Source organism: Bos indicus, chromosome 15, assembly GCF_029378745.1.
Source record: "Bos indicus isolate NIAB-ARS_2022 breed Sahiwal x Tharparkar chromosome 15, NIAB-ARS_B.indTharparkar_mat_pri_1.0, whole genome shotgun sequence".
In the NCBI taxonomy this organism is placed as follows: domain Eukaryota; kingdom Metazoa; phylum Chordata; class Mammalia; order Artiodactyla; family Bovidae; genus Bos; species Bos indicus.
Genome location: NC_091774.1, coordinates 35,173,405 through 35,194,163, shown reverse-complemented (window position 1 = coordinate 35,194,163; position 20,759 = coordinate 35,173,405). Strand labels below are relative to the sequence as shown.

The 20,759-nt window shown below is 49.0% G+C and overlaps 1 protein-coding gene across 1 annotated transcript; it reads left to right on the top strand.

The window, feature by feature from the left end:
• Nucleotides 1–6,990: 6,990 nt before the first annotated feature.
• On the top strand, nucleotides 6,991–9,682 carry MYOD1 (myogenic differentiation 1). The gene is made up of 3 exons (XM_019975543.2): nucleotides 6,991–7,878; nucleotides 8,394–8,472; nucleotides 8,734–9,682. The coding sequence occupies exons 1-3, from the start codon at nucleotides 7,249–7,251 to the stop codon at nucleotides 8,979–8,981; spliced, it is 957 nt and encodes a 318-aa protein (XP_019831102.2). The 5' UTR covers nucleotides 6,991–7,248; the 3' UTR covers nucleotides 8,982–9,682.
• Nucleotides 9,683–20,759: the final 11,077 nt, after the last annotated feature.

Sequence of the window (20,759 nt, the reverse complement as noted above, 5' to 3'; positions counted from 1 at the left end):
TGGCAGCTCTGTCCTGGGCCCACACCCCGGACCATTGGCACAGCCTCCTGTGGGTTGTCATAGGCAGAGGAGACAGACAGACATCTGGGTTTTCACAGATCCTATGTGCACAGAGTGGAGGGTGACTTGGAGAGGACTCTTCCTCAACCTTCTGCAGCATCCACACCATCTTAGCTCAAGGACAATATGCATACTTTGATTATATTATTTCTTGTGCCTGACTTAAATCTGTGATGCTTTAAGTTAAACTTGCATTTTAAAACTATTTTTGAGAGTATATTCAGTGAGGATGGTGAACTCTCCTTTCATGAAGTTCTCACCCCAGGAGCCTAAAGCACTCAGGCTGGAAAGCTAATTAGCACCTTCCAGAATCCTGCCTGCATTAGCACCTCTGGTCATTAAGCTCTTGTCACCTTATTTGTGCAGTTTAGTAAACCAGAGCAAGTTTGTACTTCAGACTTCAGGAACCTGAGTCCACGAAGGCCTCTGTGCTCACCACTGTGACTGAGAAGGGCTTTAATTACATAAAGGATAAGCTTGAAGGGCAAGAGACTGTATGAGTGAGATCCTTAGGTCTTTCCAGAAGCCAAGCATCAGCAGTTCATAATCTGGGCCTCAGCTTTCCCTTCCTGGGAGGTGTACCTAGAGACTGAGATGTGCATGCAGCGAGGTGCGCTTGGCACCTGTGTGAGTTGGGGCAGGCAGGGTGAAAAGCTGTGCAGCCTGTGGGGGACATGCCCTTCCCTTCCCTCAGTGCCAAGCTCTCTCCCAAGCCTTCCACCCACTCTGTCAACATGCAACGCCTGGTAAACGTGTTTCTGTGTGAACAAAGCATCACATCCTCACCTCACCCTGTCATTATAAGTCACCCATCCAAGCCATCCCCAAGCCCCATCTCACGCCACCCTCTCACCTTAGCCTGCCTACACAGCATCAGACATCCAGGCCAAGGGCTCCTAGAGCAGTGGAAGCTACACCCATCTCTTCCCCAATGAATCATCTTCTCCTGGCGGAGGCAGTTATCCTAGAGAAGATACTCAACGGTGATCTGTTCTCCCCACCCAGAACTTTCTTCCCCAGATGGGCATGAGGCTGGCTCCCAAGCCTCTTTTACCTCTTCGCTCAAATGTCACTGTGTCAACCTGACCCCTCTGTTTAATTCTGCCCTGGCGCCCCAAGTCCACTCACCCTGCTCTGCTTTTAATATCTCTGTGCCTCCTAACCTACTCCATGATTTACTTATTAGCATGTTTATTGTTTAGTCTACCTGTTAGATTGTCAGCTCCATAAGGGCAGGGAACATTGACTGTTTTGTTCTCTGCTTATACTTCCTGGCACAGAAGGTGCTGCATAAATATTTGCTGAATGAGTGAACGAATCACAGAGCGGATGGCCGGCACTGGGCATACGCCCCCACAGTGCACACACCACTCCATGAAGCCCCGCCCTGCACACGAGGGGGTGTGGGTTACACCTATAATTTGTGGTCTCCCTGCCCCCTTCCCTGTCCAACTCCCAGTTGGACCCCTTTTCTCCAACTCCCAGTCCAACTACTAGACTCCCAAGCCCTGTTTGTATGTGGGAGGCTGGGGAGTACTGTAAAGTGGGAAATATGGCCACCTGTGGAGGATCTCTGGGCCCCTGACCCTGAATCTAGGACCACATCTATTACTGTCCTCATCAACCCAGACTGGCCTCAGTGCAGGACTAGGGGTCTCGTTGGCAGAGATAGAACAGGGTTATCGAGGTGGATCCAGGGGCAGGAAGGGGAAGCCGGGAGACAAAGAGGGGATCTGAGGCTGGCCGGCCCCCACCTGGCCCGTTCTGTGTTCACCCTCTGGCCCTGTGGCATGTCCCCTCCCCCAGCAGATACATGGCCTGTGCCAACCCCGGGGGAAGAGGCCACAGGTCCAGCCTGGGCAAGGGCAGGGTGCTTGAAGACCGGGGCAGGTGCAGGCTGGATTGGGTTTCCAGAGGCTATATATATATATATAAAGGCTGCCGGGTGCCCTGGAGCTGGCCGCTCCCTGAGGGTGCAACTCTGTGGGGCCCAGCCAGGCATGCATTCCTGCCCAGAGGCTGGCTCTCCATTTATAGTCCCAGGCAGGCAGGCCAAGGGAATTGAGGATGGAGGGCTGGAAAGAGTGGAGAGAGAAGAGAGCCCTCCCTCCCTCCCTGCTGCCAAAGGAGCCCCTCATTGTAAAGGCCAGAAGCAAACTCGGGCAGGGTGAGGTGTGCCCTTGCTCCAGATCACACAGCCCACCACCCCGCTTAGCCTTGAGATGGAAGAAGAGGTGCTGGGGGAAGCCCCCTCCATAGGTCCCCCAGTCCATTGCTGTTGGCCTCTCCCAGGAGAAGTCCTTGACTAGACTCTACAATGTAAGAGCTTGGACTCTTTCTGCTTCCAGACTTGACATCTTTTCCCCTCTCTGCCCCCAAGCCAGCACTACAACTAAAGGGTCCCAGGTCCCTGGACAGACACACTTCTCCCTGATCTTTTGGCAACAGGGATGGGATGGTGGTGTTGGCAAACCTTTGCCAAAAGATGTGGTGGCATGTCCAAGAGAGTGACTCCAGGCAGGTATGGGGGTCAGCCCTGTAAAGGTCACCAAGTTCAGTATATCCCAAGCTCTTCAAGCAGCAGAAGACTTGCTGCAAACAAAATCCCACTTGGAAGTCTAATAGAAAAATGGCATCATACCCCCAAACAGTGTATGCATTTTAAAACCATGCTTTCTAATTTCCAGAGAAGACGAAGCTACAAATCAAGTTAAAAACTGTCAATGGAGTTTAGATTTCTAAGCCAAAAGAGATAAAATATTAAATGTGTTTGGTAAGTTTGAACATACAACATTTACTTATTGTAAAGGCACCTTGATGACAGCCCTGAGGTGGTTCTTATGAATGCAAAACACAAAAAGCAAAGCTGTGATCATTTAAGTTTCAGAATCCAATATATTTCTGTGTTTTCTTTGCTTGCTTGAGAAGAATCCAGATCTGCATGAATAAACGGCTTGAAGAGCTTTACCTGGAAATTTCAGGGCACCCTTCAATTAAAGAGTTTGATTCATTTATCCAAGAAACATTTATTGAGTGCCTACTGTGTGCCTGCCTTCCCAGGTGGTGTAGTGGTAAAGAATCCGCCTGCCAACGCAGGAGACCTGGGTTCAATCCTTGGGTTGGAAAGATCCCCTGGAGGAGGCAATGGCAACCCACCCCAGTATTCTTGCCTGGAAAATTCCGTGGACAAAGGGGCCTGGTGGGCTACAGTCTATGGGGTTGCAAAGAGTCAGACACAACTGAGCACACACACATGTGTACACACACACACACACACACACAATGTGCCAGGCATTCTGTGGAGGCTTGAACCAATGGGAAGAAATATTTATTTCAAACTAAATTACTAATATAACTATTCTCATTCCTCATTATAAATGTAAGTCAAAGGAAAAGACTCAAGTTTATTATAAGCACCAAATCTTCCTATAGGATGCTATGACAATATTGCAGCAGGCCATGCATATTTGATGAACTAAAAGATCATGCTTCAGGCAGATGGACCCGAGTCTTTCCTGGGAAGAGTGACCCAGCATGAACATCTAATCATGTATGCGACTATCCTGTTCAGAAGAAATACAAGCAGCCTCATTAATGACACTTTTCAAGATGTTCAAATATATCCATAGAGAGTCAAGGCTATGAGGCCACCCATTCAGTCATTTGACATTTATCAAGTTCCTGCTATGTGACAGCCACTCTGATGGTTTCAGAGAATACCATGGTGAACAAAGCATCCTTGACTTCTTGGGGCCACATCAATCAATGAATGAACCAACTAAGAAGTTAAGAGTGGCTGTGTTAGGAAGAAAATGAGCAGGGTGATGTGACTCAGCTACCATAGAGAGGATGGTCAGAGACATCCCAAGGAGGCGAGTTTGAGCTGAGACCTGGTGTATAAAAAGCAGCCAGTCTTGGGAAGGGCTTGGCAGAGAAGCAGCAAGTATGTAGCATCAAGGTAGGACCATGCTCAGAGTGTTGGCAGACAGGAAAGAAGGCCAGGCTAGCACTGAATGATCGAAGGGGATGATGGGTCCAGGCGCAACTGCAGAGATGGGCTAAGGCCAGTTCACATGGGGCCTGATAGCCCAGGTGGGGAGATGAGAGTTTATTTAAAATGCAATGGGAAGCTTTACAGAGTTTGAAGCAGGACAGAAATATAATCCCATGTACATGTTTAAAAGATTATTCAAGCTGCTGTGTAGTGAATGGAGCCTACTGAGACAAGAGTGGAAGTGAGAGGAGGAACCAGGAGGCTATGGTGGGCATCCAGGCCAGCAGTGTGGCAGTGTAGTCCAGGATGGTTACGGTGGAGATGCAGAGACTTGAGCGATGTCTTAGAGGTAGAGTGGTCAGGCTACCCATGGGCCTAGACCTCCCCTTTGACACTCCAACCTCATAAACCCCCTCCCTACTCAACCTTTCTAGCTGGATGTTGAAAATGCATTTCAAATTTTGTGCCATCCTGGACTCTGGGTCTGCCACTCACAGTCCTGCTCTTCTCCAATTCCATTCTTCCAGGAGCCATCCAAATTTCTCTTGCCTACATCCAATTGCAAATAAATTGTGAAGATTCCATTCCAGTGATCAGCAACATGACCACCCAGATCTGAGCCACAATCACCACTCACTTGGATTTTTCAGTGGGCTCCTAGTTGGTCTCCCTGCTGTGCCTTTGCTCTCCATAGCCAGCTTGCTCCTGTTTATAAGTCAGACGGTAACATTCTTTGCTGCTCAACCTTTCCGTTGACTTTCTATCTCAGAATACAAATCCTTTGCTCCCTCTCTGACCCCATATCTTACCACTCTCACATTTGCTCATTCTGCTTCAGATACACCAGCCTCCTTCATGTACTTTAAAGCTGATAAACAGTCCTTTCCCAGGACTTTTGCACGTGCTCTTCCTTCTATCTGATTCCAGATAGCCGCTTCTGCCCTCCCTTCATTCTGGTCTCTGCTCAAATGGAATCAAGCTAGAGAGGTCTTCCCTGACCACTCCACATAATGAAATAATTTCCATCACTTTTTTCCCAGTCTTGCTTTATTTTCCTTCATAGAACTTATAACCTCCTGACATCATACATTTCCTTGCTTATTTGTTTATTATCTGCCAACCAACCCTACAGTGTGAGCACCATGAGAGCAGAGCCTTGGTTTTGTTCATTGCTGTATCCTCAACACCTAGACCAGTATTTGGTACATAGTGGACACTCCATGAGGTGTGCTGAATGAATAAATGAAGATGGTGCTATGGAGTGAGAGGAGGTGAGCACTTCCTAAAGGGGGACCTTCGGCACTACTAGAGCCAGAGGTGTAGAAGTGGCAGAGAATTAAAGAAGATAGGGCTCCAGAAGAGAAGGACTGACTTCTCAGAGCACAGAGGGCCAGGTTGGACAGCTTCCAGAAGTTAGTGGGAAAGGAACAAGGATCATTCTTGCTTATATCTTTGGGATCCAGGAGGAGAGACCCAGTAGGGGTGTCTGGTCCAAGAGATCTCTAGCCCAAAAATGCGGAGAGGAAGGTGTGGACTGAAGTTTCAGGAAGAGGCTGAGCCACCCTACAGGAGTGGAGAGCTTGTGAGAGAGCTTGTGAGAGTGCCAGAGTTCCACGAGTGGCTGCCTCCTCCTTCTATTACTAGTCTCTCCCGTGGTCCTGGCTGGGGAGAAATGCCCTGAGGCCTTCACAGGAGCCTAGCCCTAAGACTACCTTGGCCTCCGTCGGAGCTCAGTGCCCCAGCTGACAGCAGAGAAGGCTATAAGAAGCACACCTTCCAGCTGTCCAGCTGGTGTCAACGACAGAAGCAAGCCCTCTTGTTAGTATATCCTTGTACCTCGGACTGAGGGCTTCCACATCTTTGCTCTCTTTAGATTCTCACCACCACCACAATCACTCTGAGAGATCGCTATTAATGTCCTCAGATTTACAAAGTGGGGAAACTGAGGTTCAGAAGGAGATGTGACTTCCACAAAATCACACAGGGAACTGTGGAGTTCCGCTTATTGGTCTGCAAACTCCGCTCTCAAAGACTCCACCCTGAAGTCAGGTTCTCAGGTGGTCTCCGCGTTCTAAGCCTTTGCACAATGAACTTTCCCTTTTTTCCCCAGCAGAAGAGACATTGCAGCTGATACCCACACTGGACATCTCCCTGTGGAAACGCGCAGGTTGAATTGGGCAGAAGTTTGTTTCCTTCCCTCCAGACTGGGACAGGCCCTGAGTTTGGAGAGATTGGCACGAAGCTTTAGCAGCGATCATCAACTTCTGTGTAGATGCGGCTGGGTTTCCAAGCGAGCAGAGAAAATGGGCCCGCGACCCTCTGAGTGATTCCCTTGGCAGAAGCTGGCCAAGTGGCACGACCGCAACGTTCAGTCTCAGGTTCCCCCACTTGGACTGAGTCTCATCTCTCGTTGCTCATTTTCCTGCCTCTGACTCTAGCTTTCTGCTCTCTCAATGTCTCAGCCTCTTGGGTTTACCGCTCACCGTCTCACTAACTCAGCTTTGAGTGTACCTCTGCCTTATTGCCCTGTGTCTCTTTCCACATCTCTCCCTGATTCGGTAGATCTGATTTCTACCCCTATCCTGCTCCTGGGTCCCCACAAATCAGTGGACTGAGGGGACCCCAAAGTCAGCCCAAAGGTAAGCGCGCGTTGCCAGCGTTTCCCGCGGAAACACGAGGAGTCCAGTGCTGGAGAAATTTGGAGAGTGTGCCCGGGAGCCAAGTGCAGTTGCGTTGGGCTGCCAGCCTCTGCCTTCCTCCCCGCCTGGGGAGGGGCCCGAGCGCTCGCGCGCGGGTGTCAAGGGGTAGGGGGCTGGCCAGTCTCGGGCCCCTGCTGCCACCCTGGGGATCCCAAGCTCCTCCCTGCTCTGTTCCTATTGGCCTCGGGCGCCCCCGCCTCTAGCCGCTAGCTCGGGCTCGGGGGCCCTTAGGCTACTACGGGATAAATAGCCCTGGGAGCCTGGTGTGAAAGTAGGGGTGGGGAGGCCCCAGGGCGCTGCCGCGGCTCTCCTCGCCGTCCGTCCCTCAGGCGGGACAGGACCGGGGAGGGTGGGGAACAGCTGGTTATACATTCAGACCCTCAGTGCTTTGCTATCTCACTGCTGGGGCTCCAGAACAGCAGCAAGTTTCTGGCAACCCTTGCCGCTGCCGCTGAGGCTGGGCAAAGCCAGGATCGCGCCGCCCCCCGCCGGGATATGGAGCTGCTGTCGCCGCCGCTCCGCGACGTAGACTTGACGGGCCCCGACGGCTCTCTCTGCAACTTTGCAACAGCGGACGACTTCTATGATGACCCGTGTTTCGACTCCCCGGACCTGCGCTTCTTCGAGGACCTGGATCCGCGCCTCGTGCACGTGGGCGCGCTCCTGAAGCCCGAGGAACACTCGCACTTCCCTGCAGCCGCGCACCCGGCCCCGGGCGCGCGCGAGGACGAGCATGTGCGCGCGCCCAGCGGGCACCACCAGGCGGGCCGCTGTTTACTGTGGGCCTGCAAGGCGTGCAAACGCAAGACGACTAACGCCGACCGCCGCAAGGCTGCTACCATGCGCGAGCGGCGCCGCCTGAGCAAAGTCAACGAGGCCTTCGAGACGCTCAAACGCTGCACGTCTAGCAACCCAAACCAGCGGCTGCCCAAGGTGGAGATCCTGCGCAACGCCATCCGCTATATCGAAGGCCTGCAGGCGCTACTTCGCGACCAGGACGCCGCGCCTCCCGGCGCTGCCGCTGCCTTTTACGCGCCTGGCCCGTTGCCCCCCGGCCGCAGCGGCGAACACTACAGCGGCGACTCGGACGCTTCCAGTCCGCGCTCCAACTGTTCCGACGGCATGGTAAGGCCAGGACCCTGGGCTAGAGAAGTGCGGGCAGCTCTTGGTATATCAGGCATGTGTTTACGAGAGGGCAAGGAGCTGGCCCTCCGGTTGGGAGGGTTGGGCGGGGAACCTTCCAAGGAGTGGACCCCCGGTGGAGTCCACTGCCACCCCCAGGCAGCTGTCACTGGGGCGGCCTAGGGCTTTGGGGATGCACAGGAAGGATACGATCCATCCGACTGGGGGCACTGTTAGAACACTGCTGCGCCGACACGAAGATCTGCTTTTTCTCCTCTTATGCCTGTTGCAGAAATGCAGATTTGTGCTCCTGGGTGACTGTCTGCCCTCTCTTTGGCTCGGCATGCTGCAGACAGCTCCTGCCCACCCTTGCTCCCCAAACCAGACAGATCCGGGCCCGGAACTCTCGTGGCTGAGATTTGGGGAGTTGGGAAGTCGGGGAGGGGGCGGCTGCAGGGAACAGAGCTCCTGCCCTGCGCAGTTCCCAGGCCTGACTCGGTCGTCCTTTCCATTTGCAGATGGACTACAGCGGCCCCCCGAGTGGTGCCCGGCGGCGGAACTGCTACGACCGCACTTACTACAGCGAGGCGCCCAACGGTGCGTATTCGCGCCTCCTTCCCACATGCCCTTTTGAGTTTCCCTGGCTTCTCTTTATCTAGGACCTCCTTGCCCCCATCCTGGAAGATGGTACCGGGAATGAAATACTAAGCATGTAGTTCCCTCCTTTTTCATCCTGAAATTTCGTGGGATCCTCATGAATTCTGGCTGGCCCTCAGTTCCCCGTCTGCCCCAAAGCACTGAACTCGGAGGTGGGAGACTTGTGCACCCCTGCATACTAACCTACCCCTCCCCGCGCAGAACCCCGGCCCGGGAAGAGCGCTGCGGTGTCGAGCCTCGACTGCCTGTCCAGCATCGTGGAGCGCATCTCCACCGAGAGCCCCGCCGCGCCCGCGCTTCTGCTAGCCGACGCGCCGCCGGAGTCGTCTCCTGGCCCGCAGGAGGCCGCCGGGAGCGAGGTGGAGCGCGGCACCCCCGCTCCTTCCCCCGACACTGCCCCTCAGGGCCTCGCGGGCGCGAACCCCAACCCGATTTACCAGGTGCTCTGAGGGGTTGTGCGGCCTCATCGGGGGGCGCCGCTGCCCACGGGCCCGAGGGATGGCGCCCTCAGGGTCCCTCGCGCCCAAAGATTGCGCTTAAGTGCCAACCACTCTCCTCCCAACAGCGCTTTAAAAGCGACCCTCCCGAGGTAGGAGAGGCGAAGGAACTGTTGTGTTTCCGCCTCCCGCACCCCAGGGCAAGGACCTGGTCCTTTTTTTCCCGCCTACTCAGCGCTCTTCCCTGAGACCCGCTGTGGCGGCCGTTTGATGTTACTCCGTGGGCCAGAGCTGACCCTTGAGGAGCCAGGCCCTTCCTCTTCCTCGCCCCCTCCCCCATGGGGGTGTGTGACCCACGCAGGCCTAAGCCCCGCCCCCAAGACCCCCGACCGCTTAAAGGGGCGTGCCCCTCCTTTCCGGAGCCCCCTGGGGACTTCAGCTGTTTCCCGCCGCTCCCTTCCCAAGTGTAACAGGTGTAATGGTAACCACTCCCACCCCCCAACCCCCACCCCCGGTTCAGGACCACTTTTTGTAATACTTTTGTAATCTATTCCTGTAAATAAGAGTTGCTTTGCCAGAGCAGGAGCCCCTCGGGCTGTATTTATCTCTGAGGCATGGTGTGCGGTGCGACAGGGACTTTGTATGTTTATACGGCAGGCAGGCGAGCCGCGGGCGCTCGCTCAGGTGTTCGAAATAAAGACGCTAATTTATACCGCGGTGGCTCCGGCTTTCGCTAGGGTTGGGGACTGGATTTTAACAGCGAGGGAAATCCGCAAACTGGGCCAGCTGTACCGCAGCGACCCCTGTAGGCGGCAGACGGACTGCAAGGAGGAAGCCTGGGGCCTTTGGGAGGGAGGGGTGTGTACGTTTCCATTACGTGAGGAGGTTCTTCTGACCATAACAGCACGTCACAGCACACAGATCAGTAGTTTTCATGTCAGGATGGATATTAGAGCGATCTGAGTCGTTAATAAAAGGTCCATGCGATTCTGATTTAAAGTATCTGCCACCTAGATACCCACAGCCAGGTACTGGTATTTTTCAAACTACTCAGTTGATGCTGAAGTGCATACGGTTGAGAATCACGCCCCTCCAGACACAGAGTGAAGCCAGGTATGGTGTCCCGAAGGATCCGTGGAAAATTATGTCCCCCAGATGCCACTCGAAATCCTCATAGGTATCATAAGGGGCTTAGAGCATTATGAGGAAAAACTAAATGAGTGTGAAGGGTACTTCCAGGCTCTCGGTGATAGGTGTGACCGCAAAGGGCCAGCATGGACGGCCAGGCAGGCACAGACACATCTACTGTAAGTAGCCCAGCACTTAGAGCATCTTGGCACAGTCCGATCTCGTAAGAAGACACGGGTCCAGAGCCTGCAGGGAGAGGGGAGCGTGCACAGCTGCATCGTCACAGGTGGCATCAGTGCTGGTTTCAAGCTATAAACACCCTGAGAGCTGAGAAGGGGCTACTGATTTAGTCAGGGTGCTGCGGAGGGCTTCCTGGAAGAGGCGCCACTTGAACTGTGTCTTGGGAAACGAAAGAAGACAACACATGCACAATGCCACAGACCTCCCCTCACACACACATACACATGGGGGACACACACACATACTCAGGGAACACACACACAGGGGACACACATAGAGGAACCTCTGGGAGGGCACCCCGGATGGATGGCTTGGCAAAAGCCAATTCCAACCCCTAATTCACATACTCTTGTCACCAGGACCTCAATGGCTCCTATAATCCCACTCCTACAAATGTTTTTTTCCCTGAAAACCTTACAGGCCCCTTTTCAAGGGCTCTTCTCACCCAGGAGGGGCAGGTATGGAGAGTGCCTGGGGAATGCAGGCAAGACATAATGGCAGAAGGAAGAGCCAGGGTTCTGCTCTCTGCTCTAGGAGAGCCTCAGCTCTCCCCAGTGTAGGGCCCCTGGGGAGCCACCCAGGGCTCTTTGCTGCTACTAATGATTCTCCACTTTTCATCTGGCTGCCACCCCAGATGTGCCTTGGGGTTCTTTACACTCCCTTGGGATCCCTTAGGGCTCATTCATGAATTCATTCATTCAGAAGATGCCAGGTCCCAGGCTGGGTGAAGACAGAGACTTGTGGACACAGTTCTGACATTGGGATGCACCCAGACATTTTGGGAGGCTGGATCTTTTAGCAACTGGTTACATGGCAATGAATTAAGTGCTCGAATGGGGACGTACATGGAGAGGAGTGCAGTAGGAACAGAAGGTATAGACAGCAAGCAGACCCTAATAAGAATCTTAAAGGAGTTGACAAGAAAAGAGCTGCCAAAGAAGGATGCTCCAAGCTGAGGATATAGCAAAGGCCAAAGACCCAGAGGTGACAGAAAGTAAACTATGCCTTCACACAAGGGGCCAGAGGTGAGATGGGGAAAAGGCAGAGGTGAGGCCACAATGGACCTCAATTAGGCTTTATCCTGAAGGCCATAGGGAGCCATAGAGGAATCTAACCAGGGGAAGAATACAAAGAAATCTGTATTTTAGAAAGACCAGTCTGAGCTGGCAGAACGATAAGAGGGAACTAGACACGAGACTTGAGACTTGTCAGGAAGCCACCAGGGTTTCTCAGAGGAGATATGGTATGGCCTGAACTGGGGTAGTGATTGGGGATGGGAGAGAAAGAGGAATAGAGACAGTGGTGCCAGATAAAGTGTAGGGGTTGACAGGACAACGGAGAACCTTGAGGGCAGAGTTCCTACCTTCACACAGCTTAAAGAGGGAAACAGCCACTAGACAGAGACTCAAGTGATGTTAGAAATGGTGGGTAATACCACAAGGAGAAATAAAGGGAGGGTGCAGTGGGAGATGATGATGGAGTACGAAAGAGTAATCAGGCAAAGGGAGGAGGAGACAGAGCTTCTGCACTAAGGAACCAGTAGCCTAGAGGGTTATGGGCTCCTGTATATAAGAAGAAGGCTCCAGTAGCTTATAGGGTTACTATAGCCTATAGAGAGCTAGTGTGCAATTTGAAAAGGGGGTCTCTTCTTTCCTAAGGACGCTGTCCTGCACCAGGGCCCATGGCTAGGGACGAAGAGCAGGCTGGCCTTCAGCCCTCTCTCACCTCCGTGGCCAGGTCTTCACAGAGCCTTGTGTCTGGAGGCCCCAAGGAAGGCGGGAGAAGGAGGAGCCAAGGGTGACCCTGGGCTCTGGTTTGCTTCAGGGTGGAATGTGGTGCTATTATAGAGATAGAGACCTCTGGAGAAGAAGAAGCAGGGATGGGGGCAGATTTAGTCAAGGACACTTTGGTTACAAGTGACAGAAACCCAATTCAAACAAGGTTAAACCCTACAGGGAATGTGTTGGAAGGACGAAGGGCCGTTCACATAAGGGAGCAGGGCTGCAACACCACAGCACCTGTGGGCCTGAGAGCTGGGACTGGAGCCCCTCTTGCTCTTCGACACACCTCCTTCTTGCCTTCTCTCTCTCCTGGTCCATATTGGTTTTCTACAGCAACTCAGGGGTTTACCTCACCATTTAACTCCAGTCTGAAAATTCCCAGAAAAAAACTTCAACTAGATCAGCTTAAATCATGAGGCAAGATTTGAACCCAGGCAAAGAGGTTCCAGAGACTGCATGCTGAGTGGCCCAGCCCCAGAGCCTCTGCAGAGGAAGTAAGGAGAGAGGAAGAGAGCATGTCAGGATGCAGGGGAGTAGCTAGAGAGCAGCCACCAGAGTGGCTCAGATGGTAAAGAATCCACCTGCCAATGCAGAAGACCTGAGTTTGACCCCCAGACCGGGAAGATCCACTGCAGGAGCCCATGGAAATCCACTCCAGTATTCTTGCTTGGAAAATCCCATACACAGAGGAGCCTGGTAGGCTACATTTCATGGGGTTGTAAAGTCAGACACGACTGAGTGACTAACACTTTCAGCTAGAGATCAAATCACCCCGTGAATGATGGGGTTTGAGGTCCCCTCCTGACCTGTTTTTCATCTCAGTTCCCTGGGCAGGGCCAGAGGTGGGGGACATCTAGCTGAATCCCATTTGCAGTGTAGATGAAACATCCCTGTTCTTGGGGCCATTTTCACCTGGGCTGGATCTGAGGAGATACTGGGCCATGCTCTCCATAGAGACATGTGAGTATCTCTACACACGTGTGCTCACACAACAGCACACAAGAACTCAGAACATACCGTCAAAGCTGGTGTACCTGGAGGCTAAGGACGTTTAAGCTTTAGGTCCTGTCCCTGGCATGAAAAGCCCTAGAAATAGGTTCACATGGTTTAGTTTTTTCTTTTTTCTCACATATTTCAAAGTAAAATATTTTAGGAAACTGGTTATGACCATTGTTTCTATTCTGACTTCCTCCCTCATGTCAGGTGGCATCTATGGGCATGTTGAGGTCCTCTCGAGAGGTGTACATCTTATTTGGGTGTAGTGGAATATATTTTAAATAAATGAAATATAAAACAGAAGCAATAACAATGAACAATGAAATAAATTACAATGATTCTGACATTGAGAAAACAACGGTACCCCCAACATCTATTTAGATCATACCAAATGGAGCTGTTACCCTTATAAGTTCAAGGCATTTTTCTTAATTTTGAACAGGCTGCATTCTTCATATTTAAACCTTTCTTATCAAAGTCCATCTGAGAACTCTTTTAGAATGAATAAGCCCTTTTACATGCAAAAATACTGTATATTTTGTTAGTGCAATTTAATTCCTTAAAATTTGAAATATATCTATAATCTATTGAATAATGATTAAATACAAATTTTTGTTTTCAGGTTCTTTGTTAGTATGCTTAAAGGTATAATTTTATTCTATCTTCATTACAGGAATGATGATAAATTGAAATTCCATTGTTAAAAATTATTTTTAAAAAGGATGCTACTCCTGTAGCATTAAATTCCATTATCTTTATTTAGCATAAAGAGAAAATGATTATTTTCCTGTGGAGCTAGAGTGATACAGGCAGTGCTGTAAACATTATTCTCTAAAGAGTTATGTAGAGCCATGACTCGCCATATATATATATAGTTTTAAATATTTTTGATGTAGTATCCTAGGACAAATTATAAATGGAATTGTCTCTGACTAGCATTTATTTAATTTGTAATTATGTAAAATAATACCAGTATAAAAAATGTACTGGCAGGTTTCCTGGCGGCTCAGTGGTAAAGAACTCACCTGCCAATGCAGAAGATGCAGGTTCCATCTCTGAGTCAGGAGGATCCCCTGGAGAAGGAAATGGCAACCCACTCCAGTGCTCTTGCCCAGGAAATCCCAAGGACAGAGGAACCTGGCAGGTGATAGTCCACAGGGTTGCAAAAAGAGTTGAACACAACTTAGAAAATAAACAACAACAACAAAAAACAATTTATTAAAAGAGAGAACTTTTGAACAGAATTATTGATAAGTCTCTTGCATTGTTTGGTAATCTATTCAACAAAGAAGAGTGAATTACCTGAGCATATTGGAAAACGATTTAAGTTTTTGCTGGTCTAACACAAAATAGTTACATTAACAAAGATAGAATAAAATTCATAATATGCCACTATAACAAGACCTTAGCATCAACAAATTTTTAAATGAACATTACCAATTTAAAAGCATTTAAGTAATCACCACACAGGAAAACTGAAAATACCTTGAACTCCTATAGTCCACAGATGAGAGAAATTTGATGGCACTTCTGCCAAATTTGACAATTTTAAAAGTGTACATTTTAGTTACACTTTCCAATAGATGTTTCCAATAGAGTGGTAAACCTGAAAGAAACTTTCCTAAATTATCAATGATATCAAAATAAGTTTTGATCAACTGTGTTGAGGGAGAGACTGAATTAGCTCTCAATTCTCTGTATAGAAAATGATATTATAGAACCACATGAAGAGGCATTTAAAGAATATACAGCCTGATATGGGTGGAAAGGGGTGGGCAAGACTGAAAAAGGCAAAAAAAAAAAGAAAAAAGATCCAGAAGAGAAAGGCAAAGGAGATGAGAAGGAAGATAAAGACCAAAATGGTGATGGTGATAATGATGGAAAAAAATAAATTGGTTCTAACTCAAGTTTTTTCTCTCCTATAAAACACTTAAATCCTTGGCACACAGCTCACTAGTATTAAGAGGGACAGTGTGAGGCTGTGTAGGTTTTGTTTTTATAACATACAGCGTCACTTTTGTATAGTTAACTCTTTTCCCCCAGATAACATTTAACTGTGGATATTAATTCACAAAGAACTTTCCTGGTAGAAGTGAGGTGCAAGTCCCAGCTGATATCAATGGCCACATGTTTTCCAGGATGTGGGCCTGGCTGTGCCTCTGACCAGCTCTGAAACCTTGGGAATGTGGCTTCACCTTTTTGGACTTGGGCTGTCTCTCCGTGTAATGAATTAGTGAATTTAAAAGGTATGTTCCAGTTCTGAAACTAACTTAAAGCATTTTGGAGAAAGAAAAAGATAACTAAACAGGTCCTCTACAGATAAGGGAGCTGGCACCATGACAGATTCTTCTTAGCATAAGCAAATTATTTATAGCCTCCTGGTTTACTAATCCTTCTTTTACTTTTCACAATAAAAAAAAAAGGGGGGGATACAATTTACATATCACAAAATTCAAACTGGTAAAGTGCTGAATTCGATGGTTTGTACTATAGCCACAGCTTTGTGCAACCATCATCATTATCAAATTCCAAAACATTACTCCCCAAAGAAACCCATACCCCTTAGCTGTCACTGTCTCTCCTCGCCCCAGCCTGTCCCTATGAATCTGCCTATTCTGGACATTTGATGTGAATGGACCCACACACTAGGTGGCCTTTTGTGCATGGCTTCCTTCACTTAGCATGTTTTCAAGGTTCATCCATAGTGTAGCAGCTTAAAAGTACTTCATTCCTTTTTATATCTGAATAATATTCTACTGTGTGAATACACCCTATTTTGTTTATCCATTCCTCAAGTGATAGATATTTGGCTTGTCTCCATTTTTTTAGCTCTTATGAATAATGCTGTTATAAACAGTTATGTACAACTTATTGTGTAAACATATGATTTTAATTCTCTTGGGTATATACTTAAAAGTGAAATTGTTGGATATATCATAATTCTATGTTTAAGTTTTTGAGAAACTATCAAAGTCTTCCCCACATCAGCTGCACCATTTCACATTCCCATCAGCAAGGTATGAGTGTTCCAATTTCTCTGCTTCCTCAACAAGCGCTGTTATGGTCTTTTTATTCCAGTTGTCCTAGTGGGTGTGAACTGTATTTCATTGTAGTTTGATTTGCATTTCCTTAATGACTAACCATGTTAGCATTTTTTATGTTCTTCTTGGCTATTTGTATATCTTCTTTGGAGAAATGTCTATTCAAATCTTATGTCCATTTTAAAATGAGGTCATTTGTTTTTTTATTATTGAGTTATGAGGGTTTTTATATATTCTAGATACTAGACCCTTATCAGATATATAGTCTGAAAATATTTTCTCTCACTTTATGGATTGTCTTTTCACTTTGTTGATATTGTTCTCTGAAGCACTAAAGTCTTTTTGGTTTTGGAGTCCAATTTATCTATATTTTCCTTTTGCTGCTTGTATTTGAGGCATCATATCTAAGAAACCATGACCTAATCCAGGGAAGCATTTTATAGTTTTAGCTCTCACATTTTAGGTATTCGTTTAGTTTTAGTTGATTTTTCTAGATAATCTGAAGAGGGGATCCAACTTCACTCTTTTGCATGTGGGTAGCCAATTGTTCCAGTGCTTTTCATTGAAAAGACTCTTCTTTCTTCCATTGAATTGTCTTGGCACCATTGGCAAAAATTAAGTGACTATAAAATGTATGGGCTTATTTCTGGACTCTCAATTCTATTCCATTGATCTGTGTATCTACCCTTATGCCAATACCACACAGTCTGATTACTGTAGCTTCATAGTAAGTTTTGAAATGAGGAAGTGTGAATCCTCCAACTTTGTTCTTCTTCAAGATTATTTTGGCTACTCTGGGTCCCATCCATTTCATGAACGTGTCTGAATAACCCAGTCCTGGTAGTATTTTCAGTAGCCACAAACCTTGCCCAATACACTATGGGAGGCTATAAAGTGGCATGTAAATTTAAAGCAGATTCATGTTGATGCACAGAAAGAAATAGTTATAAGGGAGGATGATGATTTTTTTTTTTTCATTTTCAGCCATATTTGATGAAGCTTTAATACAACAAATGTGGTTTTGTTAACTGAACATCATTTGGTAATTGCAAAAAAAGTTGCAACTGTTTTCATTGGCATTATGAATGCTTCCAAGTAAATACAGCATATTTAAAAAGTATTATGTAGGTGTGTTAGAAAGTTAATAACAATATTAAGCAATTGTTTTTCTGGATTTTTTAAAACATTTTTAGTATTTGTTGGTTTTCTAAATTTTACATTTGGTCTTGATTTCTTCTCTAAGTCTCAATAAATATTCACTTTTGTACACAACTTTCTATTCTTTTTTTTTTTTAATGTGACCCCACCCCCACTCCCCACCCTGACCTCCAACCCCCACCAAATGTCTAAACTTCAGGCCTCCCTGGTAAGTCAGCTTGTAAAGAATCCACCTGCAATGCAGGAGACCCTGGTTCAATTTCTGGGTTGGGAAGATCCGCTGGAGAAGGGGAAGGCCACCCACTCCAGTATTCTGGCCTGGAGAATTCCACTGATGGAGGAGCCTGGTGGGCTACAGTCCATGGGGTTGCAAAGAGTCGGACACAACTGAGCTACTTTCACATTCACTTTCACTTTCACGCCTCACAGCCTGCACACTGCAGGCTGACTCAGACATGAGGGCCCAGAGAACACACAAGGTTCCTATAGGGAGTCGCAGCCATGCATCTCCAGCTACTTCTGGGAGAACTCGGTGGCTGCTGACTGGTCCTGTGGGGACACTCCTGCTGTAGTGCCCGCATCTACCCATTTTTCCCACACATGTGCACACCTGACCATCCTATGCATCCTTCACCACAGCCATCATCATTTCCCACTCCTCACCTTCCTCCTACATTCAAGAACAAGAGGCCAGGTATTGAGGCCCTTCTTCCTCAAAGTCAAGCCCAGGGAGGGCTGACGCTCTGCCCCTGAGGCCATACTGCCACTGAGCGACGGGCTTGGCTGTGAATGGCAGGAGCCCAGGAGAGAGACACGGGATAAGGCTGGTCACAGAGGGTTTGGAGGAGATGGGCAATCCGAGGGAAGGGGGATGAGGGAAGGAGAGGAAGTTAATGAGAGAGGCTAGCTCACTGAATCCTCACAAAATCCTCCCTTTACACAGCTGAGGAAACAGAAGTGTGGAGAGAGAATGTGGCTGTTTTACGCAGCTAGTAAGTAGCAAAATGAGCTTTGGAACCAAATCCCTCTCCATCAGTGGTCCCTGCAACCAGAGGAAGTTTCACCCTCCTCCAAGGAATTTTGACAGTATCCACAGACCTTTCTGATTTGTTCTGAATGGGGAAGGGGTTCTACTGACATCTGGGCTTCCCTAGTGGCTTGGTGGTAAAGAATCCGCCTGCAATGCAGGAGGCCTGGGTTCAATCCCTGGGTTGGGAAGATCCCCTGGAGAAGGGAAAGGCTACCCACTCCAGTATTCTGGCCTGGAGAATTCGATGGACTGTATAGTCCATGGGGTCGCAAAGAGTAGGACACGACTGAGGGACTTTCACTTTCTACTGACATCTAGTGGGCAGAGGCCAGGAATGCTACTAAACCTCCTAGGAGAGCCCCACGACAGAGGATAATCTGGTCCAAAATGTCAATAGTGCAGAGACTGACAAGCCCTGCTCTCGCACTTCCCTGGAAGATTCTTTACCTTGGCCCTTTTAGAGACTTTCGCTGGACTAAGAGATCTGAGATCCACTCGCCCAGGGATCACAAGAAAAAAACAACTGTACACCCCACCCCATTCCCAGCTTAGGCACCAGGCTCAGTGCTCACGCTACAGATCTGACAGCTACCATCACCAGTTTCCAACTACGGCACCTCTAGTTTCACCCTCCCCTGTCCATTGGAGGGAGGAGTTCTGATCTGCAGAAGAGAGAGGCCTGTGTGGTACACTGCTTATTATCTCCCCAAAGCCTGCTCTGCGCCCTGGTTAGGTTAGTTCTCAGATTTGGCCACAAGATGGCACCCCAACCCACCAGGAATATGAAGGCTCCTGGCCTGGGAGAGAGCATATGGGATGGGCCAACCTGTATCAGGGCCTGCGAGGGGTGGACTTGGGCCAGTTCCAGAGCCTAGCAGGACCAGATCTAAGGCCTGCAAGTGCCAGGTGTGAGAACACAGGCCAAACTTGGCTTCAGGACTCTCTTCACCTCTTTCTAGCCCATATCCTACCTTAGCTCATTCTTCATCACTCCCATCAACCCCCTCCTCCAGCCTCAACAAGAGAAATGACAGAGCTGAGGTGTTAGGATATAGGGCTTATTATCATTCATCAATAAAGAAACTGACACAGAGAAGTTGAGTGATTTGCCCAAGGTCATAGCTAGTCAATGGTGGAGCTAGGATTTGAACACAAGTAATTTGGCTCCAAAGTTTATGCTCTTGACCACTGAATAACATCACCCCACTGTTAATTCACTGTACCCTGAGCCCTGCCTGTATACTCTTTAGTATCAGCCACTGATACCAAAAAGACACTCTGCATAGTACCATTGCTTTCCTCTGCAAGGAAGGGAGCAAATGTCTATGAGTAAGAGGAACAGCTCAAAAGTGGTGAGGTTCTCATCTGGGCTGAGGGTCTGTGGTTAGCCTTGTGGGTAAAAGGCTAAGGCTCTGTTCAGTGGTTCCTCCTCCCAACCCCCATTTCTCTGGGGTTATTTCCCTTCCCCATCCCACCCCCCCCCACCCCCACGCCCGCCATGATGCCCTCTTGATTTCTCTGGGCTTTATGCAAATGCCAGCCTTCTCACAGTGTGAAGAGGAAGTGAGAGAAAGAATTTTTATGTCCCTGCTTAGGATAGAGAAGGGGGGCATCCTCTGGGGCCTCAGAATGTCATCAAGGATGAAGGTGGGACAGCATGGGGCATCTCCTGGGCAGCTACCCTCTCCCACCTGGGAGGCTCCTCTCTCTGAGCCCACTCTGCTTACCTTGTATTTTAGGTGTGATGGATACACTTTCACACTCCCCCTCCTTCTAGCCCTGTCCTGCCTCTTTCTCTAGCCCTACATGGCCAGGGCTGACCAGGGCTTCTTCCAGCTTCCCTCTTCTAAGCACCCTTTGCCTCTCTCTGCCTCTCCCTCTGCTTCTTCTCACCCCCTGGGGCATGCTTCAGTTCCCCATTATGGTTCACCATGGGGTAGAAGCCTGAGTGGGGTCTGCACTGACTCCCCAAGAAAACCTGGGTGGGTTTCCCCTTGACTCAGCCCTGGTTTAGGGCTCCAGACTCCTATGGTCTCTCACATGAGGATTCTAGGATCCCAGCCCCTCTCCTGGCCTTTCTCAAATCATCCAGCCCTTAATGAGGAGCTACTGTGGCTCTGTGCAGTGTAGGGAGAAGCAAGCAAGAAGGAGCCCTGGTGGAGTTGAGAGTTCTTTTTCTGAGGAAATGAAGTAAGCTACAGTGAAGGTTAAAGAGCCATACTCTGATTCATGTGGTCCTGCAAGAGAGGGAAGTGGTGGAGCCCTGTGCCCCTCTGGTTGGCAGAATCACAAGAAGCTTCCACAGGGAGAAGAGGAACTGGATATCTGTCTGGAAGGAAGGGAAGGTTTGGAAAGGCTTCGGTCTTGTGTCTCCCCATCTTAATTTCTCCCAGCTCTGTGTGTGTGTGAGAGAGAG